The 16,839-nt window shown below is 52.1% G+C and overlaps 7 protein-coding genes across 7 annotated transcripts; 2 read left to right on the top strand and 5 right to left on the bottom strand.

The window, feature by feature from the left end:
* Window positions 1–535: 535 nt before the first annotated feature.
* Window positions 536–2,642, top strand: N7539_003968 (DNA-directed DNA polymerase alpha subunit POL12; the record flags this gene model as incomplete). The annotated part of the gene is made up of 3 exons (XM_056933570.1): window positions 536–858; window positions 930–2,400; window positions 2,469–2,642. The coding sequence occupies 3 exons, from the start codon at window positions 536–538 to the stop codon at window positions 2,640–2,642; spliced, it is 1,968 nt and encodes a 655-aa protein (XP_056791111.1).
* A 323-nt stretch (window positions 2,643–2,965) lies between these two features.
* On the bottom strand, window positions 2,966–3,591 carry N7539_003967 (uncharacterized protein; the record flags this gene model as incomplete). The annotated part of the gene is made up of 2 exons (XM_056933569.1): window positions 2,966–3,526; window positions 3,589–3,591. 2 exons carry the CDS (start codon window positions 3,589–3,591, stop codon window positions 2,966–2,968), a joined length of 564 nt encoding a protein of 187 aa, XP_056791110.1.
* Window positions 3,592–4,059: 468 nt separating this feature from the next.
* Window positions 4,060–5,790, bottom strand: N7539_003966 (translation initiation factor eIF2B subunit delta; the record flags this gene model as incomplete). The annotated part of the gene is made up of 3 exons (XM_056933568.1): window positions 4,060–5,049; window positions 5,123–5,311; window positions 5,380–5,790. The coding sequence occupies 3 exons, from the start codon at window positions 5,788–5,790 to the stop codon at window positions 4,060–4,062; spliced, it is 1,590 nt and encodes a 529-aa protein (XP_056791109.1).
* A 633-nt stretch (window positions 5,791–6,423) lies between these two features.
* N7539_003965 (kinesin-3 family protein uncB) lies at window positions 6,424–8,474 on the bottom strand (the record flags this gene model as incomplete). Its single annotated transcript, XM_056933567.1, has 2 exons — window positions 6,424–8,090; window positions 8,189–8,474. 2 exons carry the CDS (start codon window positions 8,472–8,474, stop codon window positions 6,424–6,426), a joined length of 1,953 nt encoding a protein of 650 aa, XP_056791108.1.
* Window positions 8,475–9,426: 952 nt separating this feature from the next.
* Window positions 9,427–9,747, bottom strand: N7539_003964 (uncharacterized protein; the record flags this gene model as incomplete). The annotated part of the gene is made up of 1 exon (XM_056933566.1): window positions 9,427–9,747. One exon carries the CDS (start codon window positions 9,745–9,747, stop codon window positions 9,427–9,429), a length of 321 nt encoding a protein of 106 aa, XP_056791107.1.
* A 1,058-nt stretch (window positions 9,748–10,805) lies between these two features.
* On the bottom strand, window positions 10,806–13,188 carry N7539_003963 (potassium channel family protein; the record flags this gene model as incomplete). The annotated part of the gene is made up of 3 exons (XM_056933565.1): window positions 10,806–12,623; window positions 12,691–12,829; window positions 12,899–13,188. The coding sequence occupies 3 exons, from the start codon at window positions 13,186–13,188 to the stop codon at window positions 10,806–10,808; spliced, it is 2,247 nt and encodes a 748-aa protein (XP_056791106.1).
* A 23-nt stretch (window positions 13,189–13,211) lies between these two features.
* Window positions 13,212–13,711, top strand: N7539_003962 (uncharacterized protein; the record flags this gene model as incomplete). The annotated part of the gene is made up of 2 exons (XM_056933564.1): window positions 13,212–13,295; window positions 13,514–13,711. 2 exons carry the CDS (start codon window positions 13,212–13,214, stop codon window positions 13,709–13,711), a joined length of 282 nt encoding a protein of 93 aa, XP_056791105.1.
* Between the last annotated feature and the right edge of the window lie 3,128 nt (window positions 13,712–16,839).

The raw sequence follows: 16,839 nt of genomic DNA, 5'->3' as shown, positions 1-16,839 counted from the left end.
GCCAAGGCTTCCAGGTACGGTACCTTCCAAGTTAATGGCAGGCTTCCGCGACTTGAACACGTCTAGATTTGAGGTACCGAGGTCAGAGTAGATCAAGAGTGTTCGAGGACAGCAGACGCCTGGTCGTGAAGAGCTGACGCTGTGCACAACTGTACATAGGCCCCTCGCTCATTAGGATGAGTTAAAGATTCTTGTGTACAACTACTCCTCAACGTATTTATCACGTTTGAGTTTGGACTACTTCCAAAGTACTACTCCAGCGATAGAATTACAGTAGCATGGCACAACTTAATCCACGGCCGTTCCGTCCCGGTCGCACCGACCGGCCAGGGCGGTGAGTTTCAGCCCCACGATGGGGTGGAATGCGCCCGCGCCGATAAGAGCGATTATGTCAGCACCGCGTCTCGGCGGAGGAACGCGTGCGGCGCGTTCGAAGCGTCCTCGTTCGGCCAAAGTGGTGAACAGTGCGACACGTTTATTGTCAATTTGATACCTCTCAAGCTGCGAGGGTGTCCATCTCTCAAAGTTCACAGCCATGGCCGACACGACGAATGAGCTCAATGAGCTGTTTGCAGCTCACTTTCCAGATGGCCTACCCAAGGACATACTCGCCGAATTGCAGTCGATTCTGAGGATCCATTTGATCACACCAGAGGAGCTGTTCTACAAATGGGAGTCCTACAGTATCAAGATGGGTGACGAGCTCAAATTGAGTATGGATACTGTTCGCGGGTTCAAGCAAGACGTGCAAGAAGCTTTGGAACGTGAAAGTCGCGGTAAACTTGGGCGGCAAATGGAAAAGAGGAGCACCGTTACCGCAACGCCGCGCGCCGCGTCCGGTGCCGATGTCTTCGGGATGTGAGTCCTTACGTCAGGTGTGATCTCGTTTGGGAGTGGTGTGGGCTGAATGATAACCCGGGAATCTATAGGTTGGACGAATTGACACCGAATACCGCTAATGCTCGCAAAATGAATGGTACCGGGGCAGTTAAACGAAAGTCCGAGTTCACGTCGCCGACGACACCCAAGGTAGGCAGAGTTGAGAAATTTGGAACCCCAGCTGGTGTGAAAACGCCAACAACTGCAGCAAATGGCCCTGCAGTGCCCTTTGCGGAGCGGCCGAACGCAGGTCAGACAATAGAAACCCTGAATGCGCACCTTGCTCTCGCCGATGTTCCGATGGCGCCCTACTCCGAAGCACGCATTCGACCCACTGCAAACACAGACCTGAAGAAATTTGGATACAAGCCCATGGGCATGCGTCTTTCAGAGGCATCGGAGATTCTCGATGACCGGATTGACGAATTTGCGGCGATATTCCAGAAGCACTATGATTCCGATGATATCACATTTGGCAGTGCGGCCACACAAAGCACGAGCGAAGTCATTGCCGTTGGCCGTATCGCATCTGACTCCCTGGAAGGGAAACTCAATCCAGCCTCCTTGGTGCTGGAGATGTCACGCCGAACTGGCGCTGGGCGACGTATCCCACTCAAAGTGGACTCGCTGCCCTCATTGAATTTCTTTCCCGGTCAAATAGTCGCTCTTCGAGGAATCAATCCCAGCGGTGACTACTTCACAGTCAAAGAAGTTCTACCGATCCCACTTTTGCCCCCTGCCGCATCCTCGGCAGTGACACTGGATAATATCGCGGAGCGCTTCGAAAGCAGTGGGTCCAATTCACCCTTGAACGTCATGGTGGCGGCAGGACCATACACAACATACGACAATCTTGAATTTGAAGCCCTTCGGGAACTCTGCCAAAAGGCTGCCGACAGCTGTGCCGATGGCCTGGTACTTTTGGGTCCTTTCCTAGACATTGAGCATCCGTTGCTCGCTTCCGGCGACTTTGATTTGCCAGAAATCAAGGGAGTAGACCCAGATACCATGACCATGACCACTGTGTTCCGCCACTGTATCTCTGCCCCTCTAGTACGTCTTGCTCAGGCTGTGCCAAGTATCACGATTGTGATCGTTCCGTCTGTGCGGGACATGATCAGTCGCCACGTTGCATGGCCTCAAGAACAGCTTTCCAAGAAAGATCTCGGACTGCCCAAGCAGGTCCGAATGGTGTCCAACCCAGTCACACTTTCCTTCAATGAGACTGTGGTCGGTATGTGTTCCCACGACGTTCTCTCCGAGCTTCGTCGGGAGGAGGTTCTCCAAGGTAGGCCTGCCGAGGGTAACCTCCTAAGCCGCCTGCCAAAGTACCTCGTTGAACAACGTCATTTCTTCCCCCTTTTCCCTCCTACTGCGCGCGCCAATCTTCCCAAGCCCGGCTCAGACGCGGGTCAAGGCACCGGAGCAATGGTCGATATCCCCTACATGAAGCTTGGGGAGTGGTGGAACGTTCGCCCTGATATTTTGATTGTTCCAAGCATGCTCCCTCCTTTTGTAAAGGTCAGCAGCCTGTAGCTCCTTCTCGTTGTAATCCGTTGACTTCAATATTCTGACAATGAGATACCTAGGTTGTGGACAGTGTCTTGGTCATCAACCCAGGCACGCTGTCAAAACGCAAAGCAGCCGGCTCTTTTGCTCAAATGGCTATTCACCCGCGAGGCGTGACAGACGAGGAGCGCGAGTCAAAACAACTCGACCACAAGCTTTATGAACGATCTCGAGTCGATATCAATCGAATTTAGACGATTCGCTGATTCTCACCCAAAAACTAATCTCATTGCATTATACCTAGGCGTTTGCAGGCGTATACCAAGTGGTCTGTACCGGCAAAGAAGCAACTTCAAAGGACCTTTCAACGAATGAAACGCTTCAATGAAACACACAAATAGACAATCCCATCTGAACGCCCTCCCATTGGCATCGTAGTTGAACTCTTGCCATCGTAAAACAGAAAGGACAGCAAGAAAATCAGGCGAAAAACATCCCAACGCCCGTGGAAATCAAAAGCCTAACCCCAAGGTCGACAAATTCGAAGTACTGCCAAGAGCAAATACACCTCGCAAGCTCATCGCAGACTGATCACCCGACGACCCCCCATCTTCCTGCCTGCATTGCGGACTCGCACCGCAGTAGACGACGCAGCCGCCGCACCGCCACTACTCCCGCGCAAAGTGGCCGCCGGCCCAGAAATCACGCCCCCGGCGCCACTGCTACTAGTCGTGGTCGTTATTCCACCTCCACCATGGCCATGGCCATTCACCAAAGCCTCCAGTCCGAGATCCCTCCAGACGGCTTCTCGTCTCCGCTCCATTGCCCGAGCGATACCAAACGCCGCATGTTGATCCGGCACAACGTCGTCTTCGTCCTCGGGGTTTGGTGGCTGATATTGCGGCTGGAGGTAGATGTCTTCAATGGGGAGGAAGGAAGGTATGGTAGCAGGTGAGGCAGCTCCGTATGTTGCTGCGTTGGCATTGCCGGGCTGATGGCCTCCTGGTGGTGGACCGAAGTTCTGCGCAGAGCCGGAGGCGATCGTGGCGGCCGATAGATGTGGTTTTGTGAACTCTTCGAAGAGGTCGGCCAGTCGAGGCTGGTGCATGTGGAGGTGGGTTACGGATGAATCTTTGCTCTGGGGAAGAGTTAGCTGCTGGTTTCGCGATTGTGAATTGTCTCGGGAACGGCGAAAGTTACCATCTTCGACTCGACCTGCAGTTTCTGGGTCGATTTGGTATGGTGTTCGACTTGAAGATTTCGTAATAAAGAATGTTTGTTGGACGCATGCTGCGAACTTGACGTTTGTTGACAAAAGGACGGCAGAACATTGCTTATCGAACCTACCGCCCTCCAATGCCCGCATGCCAAGGGAACTAAGATACGGGTATAGATCAGGGCCCATTGGTTGAGATACATACAGAATTAGGCCCAAGTTTGGCCAGTAAGTTCATTATGTTTCCTCATGCTCTATTCAGAGGAATGGCTTGAAGTTGAATTAAGAATATCAAGAAGGCATTATCGAGATTAGTGTAATCCATCGGTCCGCGCACTATTTATTCGTACAACAACCGAAATAACATAACAGAGGCAAGCATTGAACCCTTACAACTGTCTAAGTGGCAACTCCAAAAATTCATATTTCATAACTTTTCAAAGATGACTTTAAACTCACTCGGTCATTCGGTGAACAATGGGAACGGCACTTGGTGGCAAGCTTCCCATTTCCGTAACCACCATGTCAACGTACTCGGCGGGCGTGACGTCGTACATGATATTGAGCAATTGGAGATTGGAATTATCTTTCCAATTGCTCAGGGGTGAGGAGGAAGTTTCAAGGTCAGAAGCCAACGTGGCAGGCTTTGCCGCATTGGATGCACCTTTGCCGCCTTTCTTGTTGTCGGGTTTGGAGGGAGCCACAGGATCAGTGACACCAGTGAGTTGCTGTGCAGACTGAGCGGAGACCAGCTCATCAGCATCAGCAATCTCATTGACAACAATACTGTCCAGGGCAACACGGTCAGTGAACTTGACAGTCTCGCAGCACACGATGACAGGCACCTCCACGCCCCCGGCACGTTCCTTGGCGGACATGGCCACAAGCGCCGTTCCCACACGAGAGTAGAGACGGCCATTGCTGGTCATGGCGTGAGCACCAAGGAAGACCTTGGTGGCGTCTTTGATGGCATGACTAATGCCATGGACGAGCGAGTATTCGACATCCAAACCTGCATTGGCCAGGGCGCGAGCCATGTTCTTCCCCTCAAAGAGAGGTCGCGAGTCGATGATCGACACGCGGAACCTTTTCTCTTGCTTGTGTGCTGAAAGAAGGGTCTGCTTGACGATAGAGCTGCCAGCAAACGTGACGATGACATCTCCATCTTGCACTTTTTGCGCAGCGCTCGCGGCGATGACTTGATCGGCCACTGTGATCTTCTCACGGATAAAGTTGTCGATGAATTCACAAAGGGTAGCCTTCGCGCTGAGCTCGGGGGTGGACGGGTCAATGGACGAAATCGCGAGTTTCAAGGCGCGAATAGCATTACCCTGTGTGATCGAGAGAGGTCGACATGTCGAGAGGTATGTGATCTGGTGTGAGAGATGAGTCGTCAAGTGGCGCGAGAGTGAGGTACCAAGTGGAGTCGTATACGATTCGATGACCTTAAGTAGTCAAAAAGTCAGTTCCATGGGAGAGTCTTGCCAAAGGGAAAGCCGACCAAGGCCATGAACTTACCCTCTTGAAGGCTAGCAACGTAGCCACACAGCGAGCGCTGCTACCGCAGACAACGTAGTCACGTAGCTGCAGACCAAGCGCCAGAACTGCAGGATGCACTTCCTTGCCGGCACCGGCGATGGTCGTCCGTCGCGGCTGACCATAGAGATGGCCAAAGACCGCAACACTTTTATCCTCCTTTTTCACGGGCTCGTCGCCGCCGTGACCAGTGGGGGCAGATCCTCGGCGGGTATGCGTAGCCCGCTGTGCTTTCTGACCCATACTTCCCCCGATGCGTCTTTCTTCGGCGTCACAGGAGGGCGACCCTGGGGCGCTCCAGAAGCTGGGCTGCCAGCAGCACCAGCCCCGCCCTCTTTGGCAAGCTTTTCCTTTGCGCGTCGAGCCGCTTTCTCTGCCTTGGCCTTCTTTTTCAGCTCCGCTGGTGTAAGCGGTTTCTCACCTCCTGCAACGGTCGAGCCATCAGTAGTCGACGTAGAGGGCGTTGGTGCGACATTTTTCTTTGCGTTTGCGTTGTCCGCGGAGGTGGGGGTCTTCGTGCTCTTGGCTTCGCGGATTGGCAAGGACTGAGTCACTTGTGAAGTGGGATGATCGCCCGTAGCAGTCGTCTGCGATTGCGTGGATGCAGTGACAGGCAGATTTGTCTGAGCCATGTCAGAAGAGTCAGCCATAATGACTGGACTTGAGTTTTCGAAGAACGAGGGGGCTAAGCTTTCAATTTAGCGTTGCTCGGTGGGTAGGGACATTGATTATTATTGACTGAAAGAAAATGGCAGTGATGGCATAACCGGCCCACCGCGTGAATGGGACCGCCTTTCTCTCCGCCTGCGCAATTGAACCGCTCTTCCCTCCACCTCCGCATCTGCACGTCCTCAAAGTTAGGGCCTGGTCAGGTATTTGTCTCTCTTCTCTACAGTCTTCATGATGAGTAGATCCACCTTTCTTAGATGGTTACTTGATTGCCTACTAACGCCAAGGCCGACAATGTATTGAAGAAATTCGGGCTTTTACAATCAGTCATCTATTCTTGGTTCAACACCACTTTCGAGTACACAGGGATTCATCTTGGGTTTCATTACTCATAGCAGGGAATCTCTCGCTAAAATCACAAAAGTCAACAAATGAGTGGCGAAGGAGCCAATACAACAATGAGGTACATCACGCAAGGCTATTGACTACCTTGCTCCGGGCTCATTTCGTAGAAGAATGGCTATGCCAATCGCAAGATGGACAGGGTTCCGCCCCATACAACGCCCAATGTACACGCTTGAACGATAGTAAGACAAAATGCGAGGTCCAACGCCCTAAAGAGCGTTCGAAGTAATGCTTCCGAGTACCCGGCGTGTGCGGACTGCTGGAAGATCATTACGACGCCAACGCTCGTGGTCAGAGGCAAGCTTGCGTTTGAATAAACCAAGATCACCAAGCAGGTCTTGCATGCGCTCCTGCATCTGATGCGCCTCGTTCTCGTCGTTACCAAAGATGATGGTCTCGTCGTCGTCCTCGTCATCTTCATCCTCCCAAATCTCTGGCTCGGATTCAGACGCATCGATGATTGGAGATCCTTCCGGGCTTTGCTGACTATTTTCTTCCTCGGCCGATTGCCCGGGCGACTCGATGGCGACGGAAGGAATAGGGTTTTTCAGACTCTCGAGAGCCAGCTTGAGATGCATACGGAGAGCCTCGTTCTCCGTCTGCAACTGACGAATTTTACACTCGCTGACCATCTTGGTTTCCTCCATGAGTCTTTGCATCTTTTCCACTTTCTGTTGGTACTCTTCCAGACGCTCGTCCTGAAGCTCGGTCGCACGTGCGTTGGCATGCGCTTGACTCACGCTCAACTGGAGTGTTCGAATAGTCTCCGCCATTTCGGCGATTTGCTGATCACGTTCGGCAGCCGAGACGCTGTCTTGGTTGACGCGCGCGCGAGTGCGGATGTGTTTGGCCTGATCGGCATAACGAAGAGTTGAGAGGGTCTCCTCGTAGTCGGCTGGAGAAATGCAAGCAATCATGGCTGTCTTGGAATTGCCGCCTAGGCTATCCTTCAAGAGCCACGTCAGGATTGAGTCTCGATATGGGACCAGCGACTTGCTTTTCCTGCCCCCGCGAACTTTCTCCGGATCAGCCAAGGCTGCGATGACTCGGCCGAGCGTGGTCAATGATTTGTTGATGTTGGAGCCTTCACGCAAACGGGCACCTGTCGCCTCAGTTGCTTTGGCCCGTTCAGAACCTGCGAGGTCGACCAAACGAATACGAGCTGTTCGTTCAGTCGTCTCGTCTGTGGAAAGATCGTGGTGGATTTGTTTCAGAGTAATCGTAAAGACAGCGTGAGATCGTGATGATGTGTCATTCATCTTGGTACTTGCCACAGTTCGCGATACATCGCCCTTGCGCATAAATTTCATCAATTCGGTGTAATTCCTCGCCGTGACTTCCGTTAAATCCTTGACATACGGGCCCTCTGATGGCGACTCTCGAATGCGGAGATAATGAGGTGGATCCGTTCTGGGAACCAGCAGATCCCGCACATGCTCATTGTAGACCTCGAAGTAAGATACACGGACATTGTAGCTGATATCCGGAGAAGGCGAAGACTCAATTCGTTCAAACAGGTCCTCGCAGGTTCGTGGAATGAGACCAGGCTGCTCGGGGGTACCCATCATTGTATAACTTTTTCCTGAGCCCGTCTGGCCGTAGGCAAAGATACAAGTGTGATATCCCTCAAAATTGTGGTCCAGGAATTCTTCACCCAGACAATTGTAGACGTCTTCTTGGTGCGCATAGTGCTCATCTTGCTCATCGTGTGACCAGAATGAATTGTCGAAGGTAAAGGACTTATCCTCAAGGACCTTCCCTCGAGCTTGGGATTTGGGCTTGCCACGGTCGTCAGCGCTGGGTGTCGGGGCTTTGAGGCGTGTCATCTGGGTGACAGGGTCCATTTCAATCAAGCATTCCGCCTGGCGTTCGGTCTCTATTACTGCGCTGTCAGTCTCTCATGCATCCTGCGCCAGTCGCATGGAGCGTACTGAATATCCTGCTGCTACACCTCAGCTTCAAGGCACAACGTACCTCGTGGGAGGAACTTCCGCACTCGCACGACCACACGCACATTACCGCCGGGCGCAGAGCTTGCGATTCCATCTTGACGGTTGACCGGGACAGAAATGCTTTCTCGGGCTCGCAGAGAAGGACTAGATGCTGTTGATCGCATCGTCGCAGCAGATGCTGAAGTTGAATGCATGCTAGGCGATGTGATTCCAGTAAACGCAGAGGACTCGGACGATGTTGCTGATGAGATTGACCCCGGCCCATGCGCATGGCCGATGTGTCGATAGAATCGGGGATCTAGCGCCATTTCGTAGCTGTAATTTCTTAGTAAATAGACCCAAGCATCGACGGCGTCGCGTCGGCGTTCGACCAAGTGAGTGTACATGCAACTCTAGTTGGGCGAATCCCGGGGGGGGGGGGGGAGGGGGGGGGGTTCAAATGTGGGGGTAGAGCGTCACAGATCTAACGAGCTTTGTCGAAAGTCGACAAGTATCGAATGGTATTGGGAGTGCATGGGAGAGAGTGCAGGTAGTATCAGCAGAGATGATTGCGTACAGTTGGGAATTGCCAGGTTGTTTGCTCTCTTAGTTCTAACCGGTCGTGGTTTCTTGTTTGAGCGCGCAGTCGTCCCGAGGCGGGGATTGGGGTAAACAAGACTCTGGACCGATACGGCAAAGATGTTTTCAATTGATCATAATGCTGCTGTAAGCGGGAACGAATGATTTTTGATCAAAAGTTGGATATCACGAGAGAAAGAAAGCTCGTCGGGATCATACGAAGCAAAGTGTTAATCAGGTCTCGTAATTAGCTTATCAACACTGCTTAGGATGGTTGCTTCGGTACATGCGCTGGGCGATAGACGGTGGGCGTTGCTGGGGCAATCGAGCGCGCATGGATGCCGCCCGACAGGAACTATGGCGCCTTCCAAGGTACACTAGCAGACCACTAGCCTGAGATTGACTTGGGGACTTGGATATAATGATATGACGACTTGGTAGGCTCTGTCTCGTTGAGTGAGGATCTGGGCATCTGTCTCCATTGTTTGCGTGTGCACAAAGGTCTCCTGCATGAAGTCCAGCTATGAATAGCGCCGTGATGAATTGAGTCCTAGTATCGTGCATCTACAGACAGCTATCTGGAAGACTCTGAATTTGCCGATGCGCACCGCCACTGCACATCACACAGGTAAGGTAGGGCTTTGTCTTCAATCAGGAAAGGATCCCCTGTGCCCAACCTTGCCCAAGCCTTCCAGACAACCCCTATTCAAACCGAGACGTATCCGCATTCATAGCCTCAAACATGTCGGCCTCATCCACGTGGCCAGATTTGCCCATGGCTCTGGCCTTGGCGCCATCGCCAAAGGTCGCTGGATCAGGCTCGGGATTACCGGCCGCATTCATATGGGCTTCCAACATTTGTTCCGGGGACCAGGTGGTGCTCTTTTTGGATTGCTCCATGCTGTTGCCACGCTCGCTGTGCGCTCTGGCTGCAGCCTTCTTATCCTGGGTGGTCCACATCCGTCGTTGCTGGTGTTCGCTGGCTGGGAACCGCATCGCGGTGTCTGTTTTTGAGGAGGGCATTGTGGCAATACTGGAGAGATCACGTCAGTAAACCTGAGCAGGAATTCTCCTCGTGGTCATAAAAGTCGAAAAGTGTGGAATAACCACCATGCATTCAAACATGGACAGGGTACAACTTTGCGTTGCTCTGGAGTGGTCGGGTGTAAATCAACGGACGGAAGAACAAAGATGACATAGGACTCACCGAGTCGTTCGCGTTTCACTCCTAATGAAGACCCTTCAGATACAATGGAAAGACGTGAAAGCAGAACTAGTCACAAATCATATAAAATCAGGGCATTTGATTGCAAATACTCAAGGCTAAATACCTAGCTGGGATTTGAGCGCCAGTGGCGCTTGAGGCGACAGTATGATATGTTCATGACGGCCAGATGCATCACGGCTGCGGCTCTTGCGTCTCCCACCTATGAATTGATGTGAGCATGCTCTCGGTTCATACTACGGATGTTGACATCATGGAATCGCAACACGAACCAGGCCTGAGGACACTAAGAGGCGGTACCCGGGTTGTCTTTTAGCTCTGAATAAGACTGATGGGTAGGATAGGAATCTAGGTACTAGGTACACCTACTCGTTGCCCATACATTTCATGGAATGCCTTGCCGGTGACATCTGTAATTGTAACTAACGACTCAGTACCTGTAGATGAGTAAGTGTGTCACAGCTATGCTTTTGGAATTGAAGAAAAATTGATGAAGATGATAGGTTTGAACCTTTTGCGCGTCTTCATGACTATGCCTTACGAATATGCCAAAGTAGCACATCCAGGTACCCTTCGAAGCGAAATTATGTTAGGGTTGGGATTTACGTCAGCGTTTACTAAAAATAATATTCTCTCGTTAGGCAAAAGTCTACGTGCTAATCAGAATGGCCTTTCATCGGGTAGAAGATGCACTAGTAAGGTAGTATTGCAAGGGCTTACATAAAGCGATGAGATTTGAAGCTGATGACTCAATCAAGCGGCTGTCGAGTATCATGTCTTTTCGAGATGACGGAAAATTTAAATTGCAAAATTGGCATTTGAAAAGCAGAGATTAACGAAGTGAGAGTTCAAAGTCTCATGTGTCTTCGGTGTCTTCGATCCCCAAATCTCTCTCCTTCTTCAGAGTGAATTCCTCAGCAGCATCGTCAGTCTCACCTCTTGACAGAATCGACGCTTTCTCCTGTGTCGCCACATAACGGACTAAGCTTTCGCAGAGTCTGTCCAAGATCCATTCAGGTTCAGACTGGCGTGCAAGCATGGGGCTATCTTCACCGATCCAGTCCCAGTTAAGAACGCCATATTCATCCTCATCAAGGCTGGCGCTTGGTTGCTGGGACGATCCGCTTGGGTCTGAATAAGAGGTGGGTCGTGATCTGGGATTTGTGAATTGTATGAGTCGCGTGAACTCAACCCATTCCTCGTATGTGTATCGTTTGTGTTTGACTTCCTTTGCATCCTGGGTGGTCCGACGAATGGCAAAGGCGAGACGCTGTGCAAGTTCATATGGCGACGGATTTGCGTCAGACGCAAGCTCTTCGATTGTGCGGAGCAGATGGCCACCACTTGAGCGGGAACGGAGCGGAACAACTGGTGCTTGTTCCTGCGAGGGGGATGACACCGCGGCCATTCCGTCTCTCGAATCGGCTTCCGCGGCCATTCCGTCTCTCGAATCGGCTTCCGCGCCCACTTCGAAACCTCGCTCCAGGCGCTTCTTTTCCTGGTGAGCCAGGAGCCACTTTCGCAGAAACGGGATGCGAGATATGGCTTCTTTATACACCACCGACTGAGGCAAGACGAAGTAGTCGCTGAACTTCCCTGTAGAGCGCTTATATGCAGCGACCACGGTGTCGCTCATTTGCGATATCAGCATTGTCATGGTTGGAATGGCGATCAGTGACCACACCACAAAGAAGGGGCGCCCTGCGTTTGACTTTGGTGTGAAATCCCCGTAGCCGATGGTGATCAACGAGCAGAAGCAGAAATACAACCCATTGAAATAAGACATGTCTTCGAGTCTCCAAAAGACTAGGGCACCTCCGGTCCATACAATCGCATAGGCGATCACACTGATGAAGAGATCGTTCCATCTGCGAAACTGCATCGTCTCGTCTTGGATCTTCCGCATCGCGATGAACCGATCCTTCTCTTCTCGCATGACTAGTAATCGCGGCCGCCGAGCCGATGTGAGAGTATTGATGGTAGTTTGAATGGGACCGTGCCTTCGATGGCTCTCATGGCCATTATGATGATCATGTTGATGAGCAGTTCGACTCACGGTTCTTCGAAGATGAAGCTGGTCGATACTGGGTGGGGGTCCATGGTCTCCGACAAACTTGACGTTTTGCAGTTGAATGTTGGGATCGTTACGGACTTGTTCAATGGTGACCGATCTATCAAATGTGGCTTGGCGCTTACTCTCGATGTGCTTGCGGACGACATTGTCGTAGTGGACTTCTCGAGCAAATTGATGGATACTGCCAACCACCAAACCCAGCATGACGATGCCGATTACTGCATAGGGCCATATGAGGCCCTTGCCCACCGAGCTTTTGGGAACGATATCGCCAAACCCCAAAGTGAGAACAGTGATGTCACAGAAGTACAAGGCATCGGCGAATGCAATACCCAGCACCCTTTGGAAGATCGCGGCACCAATCAGCAGCCAAATGACGAAAGCAGTCATTTGCAGGATCAGGGTTCGCTGGTCTTCGGTGAGTGAGAAATGTTGAGGGTACTTCCCCAAAAAGTAGCCGAGCATATTAATCATCAGAAGTGTAGCCAGGACAAAGTACAGTACTGCGGCGATGACAGCGCTCCAATATGGCTGGGAGTAAAGCTCATCGGGAGGGATCGGTGGACTATAGATGGACATGGATGCTGTCAACCCGCAGAGCTGTCGCACGAACCAAGTTAGACTCAGAAGCAACATCCACAATTTATCCGAGCAATCGAGATCTTACAATGAAGGTTGCAAGAAACCAAGAAAAAATGGTCACGGGTAGAGCAATAATGTATCGCACCACTTGGGTGAAGTTGAACAACAAGAACACATTGCCAACCACACCCCAGAAGAGTGATACAGCATTCAGGGCCAGTACCCTATAGCTCACTTGCCGTCAGTGTACCAGGTCTTGCCAACATGGGCAGAGTGCAGAAATGGAACTTTACCAGTGAGGGTCATTGAATCCGTGCTGAATCGTGGTACCCGCGCGTCCTATGTCGGACGAGATGATCTTATTTCTCCATGGCGACACCAGTGCGACAATGGACATGACATTCGCCAGGGGACCCGTGGCTGCAGCCACCAGCGGGATCGCCGTCGAGGCAATCCACCACGACTGGGGCTCATCATCTTCGGCGGGTCTCATTTGGAATTTGCTCAACAAGCGTTCCCATATTAAGAGTTCTGATGCAGCTGCGTTAGCGGCGGCCGCGGCGCGCGGGAATTCAACGTTCATGATGGCGCCATGCAAAACCAGGAATGGGTCGCAAAGATGGCAGCAAAGTTTCAGCTGAGGCGATGGCTACAACAGACGGAGATGTGCACGCCATCGACGGTGACAAGGTATGAGCCGAAGCGGCTGAGTTCGAAGTGCGCCTCCTGTGACCAAATTTGGGCGAAATTTGAACCTTCACTTTAGGTGCTCCACTAGGCCGTCTGTATCACTTCGAGGCGCGTACGTTTTTTGTTGCCGAGTTTGAGAGCACACCCTCTCCACTCACGATCCGAGGTCCTCTGTGCTTGCTGTGTGGTATGCATGCAGTATATATATTTTTGATCAGTCGCTGCGAGGCAGCGAGAGCGTCCAAAGCTTGCGGACTCTGCGTGCAAGAGTCGTCAGTCGTCGCAGGAAGCAGAAATCAGTGTTCTCAGGTTCTAAAAGTTTGCTTGCGGTGGAGAATGGAGTGCGGCATGTTCGGAGTGGCGAGGACGAGGTCACTGACCCGTTGCGCTCAGGGCGGGTACAAGTTTGTCGATGACTGGCGAGTTTCAGATATCACGAAAGCTGCCAATTACTCTAGAACTACAGTACCTCACAGAACCCGTTGCGTGCACCTGGAATTTGACCCTCTCCAGTTCTGTGCTATACCGATCACTGAAGCAATGGGGAATGGACTTCAATCTTGAGACTATGACTTCGACTCCAGGTCTTAGGTAGTATACAAGGCTGAACATGCGCTGTGTTTTACATCTAGTGACCAAAACAAATCTGCGGTGCATTTGGAATTGGTCGGCTCGACGGATTCGAGCCTCTCTTATCTTTTTTCCAATACAGACAGCTCAGATAGACTGTCGTCAATTCAAGTGTTTTGACCTGCAGGAAGGATCTTCAGCCGACTCGGCGGCCAAACACTCTTTGCCCGACACCTGTCAAGCATCGCATATCGGTAGATGAGCACTCGCCCCTCCAGAAAGTCTGGTTTGACAATGATCGCGGCGGTTGATGAAGTCTGGAAACACTTGCTCGAGAGAACAACGTGATATTGTCTCCATTCAGTGTCATTTTGACCAATCGAACTTGACTTCCAATCTCATGTTCACTTCCAGGGCTTTTGAAGAATCTCGCCAACAAAGCGAAAAGATCGACCCAGTTTCGTCCGAGATAGGTCGGTGCGAGCTTCAAATGAGACACCGTTAGACCATCTTCCTTCCCTCTCTGTTATTGAAAGAGGTATCCATGTCAGAAGTTTCATAGCTAGTATGTCGTAGCCGCAGAGGGGGGACTCTCTTTTGTTCGTGAACTCTACTATATCGATGCAGCTTGTCTGACACACGGGCTGCAGCTGGGTGTTCTTGGACTCATCACTCAGTGAGTCAGTAGACTACAGAGTACAGAGTATAGACTACGGTACAGAGTGAGTCTGTAGTCTGTCGTCTGTCACTAGTTACCATACGTCATCGGACTTTTCCTCGGCTGCACACTCTCTCTTGAGTGACCTTTCCGACCATTTGCCCGGTCGGGGTTGTAGGCGGGGCGCTTTGGAAGAACAACTATGTCGCAATAAGCGCGAAAGGAAAAGCATCTTCAACCTGACTCGATGAACGCGATCGAGCACTAGAGTGGTGGAATGGGTTCGGTAAAACTACTGGAGGTAGAACCAAGCATGGTGAAGACCTATTGTATTAATGCGTCGACAAGACCTGCACGGCACGCTGCGGGATTCTGGCCGTGCTATCTCAGTTTGCCGAGCGCAAAGGAGTTATCTCCATCTGTTTGGGGCTTCCATTTTTGTGAGTCCACAAAGAGGGTGGAAGATTTCGGCGAGAGATCTTCAGAGAAGCCCGTCGAAGAGTGCCGCAGGCGGCAAGCTCAAGCAGAGCCGACCGAGCGTTACTCGATGGATTGTGGAATGTAGTCAATATGTATCCATAATAATAGCAATGGGCATATCTCGGCGACTACCCACTGTACCACTACCCAGTGCCCAGTGCCCACTGCCCGGTGGATCAGCTCTGTGAGTCAAAGGAACAGCTAATGTTAACGCGTAAACGACCACGGTGAAGAGTACCATTATCGCACCAAGTCTTGACCCTTCACCGAGAGAGCGACCTGGCCCGAGCCACGACGTGGGAGGCGGCCGCGGGTCATCCCAACGACGCCATGAGCGGTCGCCCGCAGGTCGCACTACTGCAGGCCGTGCAGGCGCCAGGGCGATCGAGCGGCCAAAGAGCAAGAAACCAGGATTGATATGAAGATCTCGACATTGCCACGTACAGAGGCGTCGCGGGACGAGATGTAGCGGGTTTCTCGTCACGCGACCGCGAGACCAAGGTGGCTAGAAGGATAGATTTGCCAACGCGCAGCGCAATCTGTCCTGAAGCACGATATCCCCCTCCAAAACGGTTGGGACTCTTGCTGGGACTCTTGCTGGGACTCTTGCGGGGGCGCTGTCACATGCAAAACCCTCTTTTGCTTCTGGTGCATGTTGAGTAAATGTTCAACTGAACAGCTCCGTTCAGACTCCAGAGCACTCACGGGGACTATGCTATTGCACCGGTGCTCGGTGCTCAGTGCTCACTCTCAGTGCTCACTCTCAGTGTTCACTGTTCAGTGCTCCACTGCTCACTGCTGCTGTAGTGGGGTGCAGACGAGGTGAGATGGAGTCCATGTCAAGCGTTGCCCCTCATGACTGCATGGGTCCTTGGCCATGACTGGTTGGCCTCATGGCTCGTCGAGGCATGGATCCATTCAAAGAGGGTCTCCAAGACGCTCGACTGTCCAAGCTCGGGACAACAATCAAGAGATGAGAGGATGGAGATTGTTGTAAGGAAGTCGACCGTAGACATGCTGACGCCGTTGAGCCACATCTGCTCCTCTCACCAGGGACGGCATCTTTTGATGCTTTGCGGAAGGATCCTACGGTAAAAGTCTCCAGTCGTAACGAAACGGGTTGCATCCGCCATTCGATGCGTGAGGTGCGTGATATACGTAGAATGTTTGGACCGACACCAACTCTGGTTGTCGACGATCGACGACGGAAATTTTCGACAATTTGGACTCTGAAATTTCCCGTCTGGATGAATGTACATTTGCACATTACTGAGTATGCCCCTAGCGGATATCCAAAAGGGTGGAAAGTTTGGCGATGGGCGATCGAGGCTGGTTCAGGGACCGGATGGGTGTGATCCAGCCAGGCCTTCCTTGGCTCCAGCGCTACGAGAGTTAACCGGACGGGGAGAGTCAGAAGAATGATCCAGAAGTAGTGATTTCAAGGTCGACACCTCACTGAGGGTTCGACCACAGTGCCTGGTGCCAACGTGGACTCCTGAATCGACCGCCTGGTTCTCGTCGCGGGGAATCTTGATCTGGTCACTCTGCGGTCATCCCGCAGACCAACCACGCTGAGGTCGTGGACCCCCGTTAGCAATGACGACTCCTCATTTGAGAGACCACCGAACCTGTCTCCAAGTGCAGCGATCATAGTACATCATGTACATCAGTAGTCGTGCACTCGGTCTCTCCAGGGACAATCATATCCACGATGCCCGTGGACTGGAGCCCCGCCCCCTCTGCGGAGGAGAGCATCGAGGTGGATATCGGAGGAGGGTCCAGATAATGGCTGCGCCATTCATCGAGGAGTTACAACCGTCGAGTGGATGCACGGCG

The sequence above is a fragment of the Penicillium diatomitis genome (genome assembly GCF_028827545.1).
Source record: "Penicillium diatomitis strain IBT 30728 chromosome Unknown utg000004l_segment0_segment0, whole genome shotgun sequence".
Taxonomy (NCBI): Eukaryota; Fungi; Ascomycota; class Eurotiomycetes; order Eurotiales; family Aspergillaceae; genus Penicillium; species Penicillium diatomitis.
Note: the sequence above shows the minus strand (reverse complement) of the source record. Positions and strands in the feature narration are given on the sequence as shown.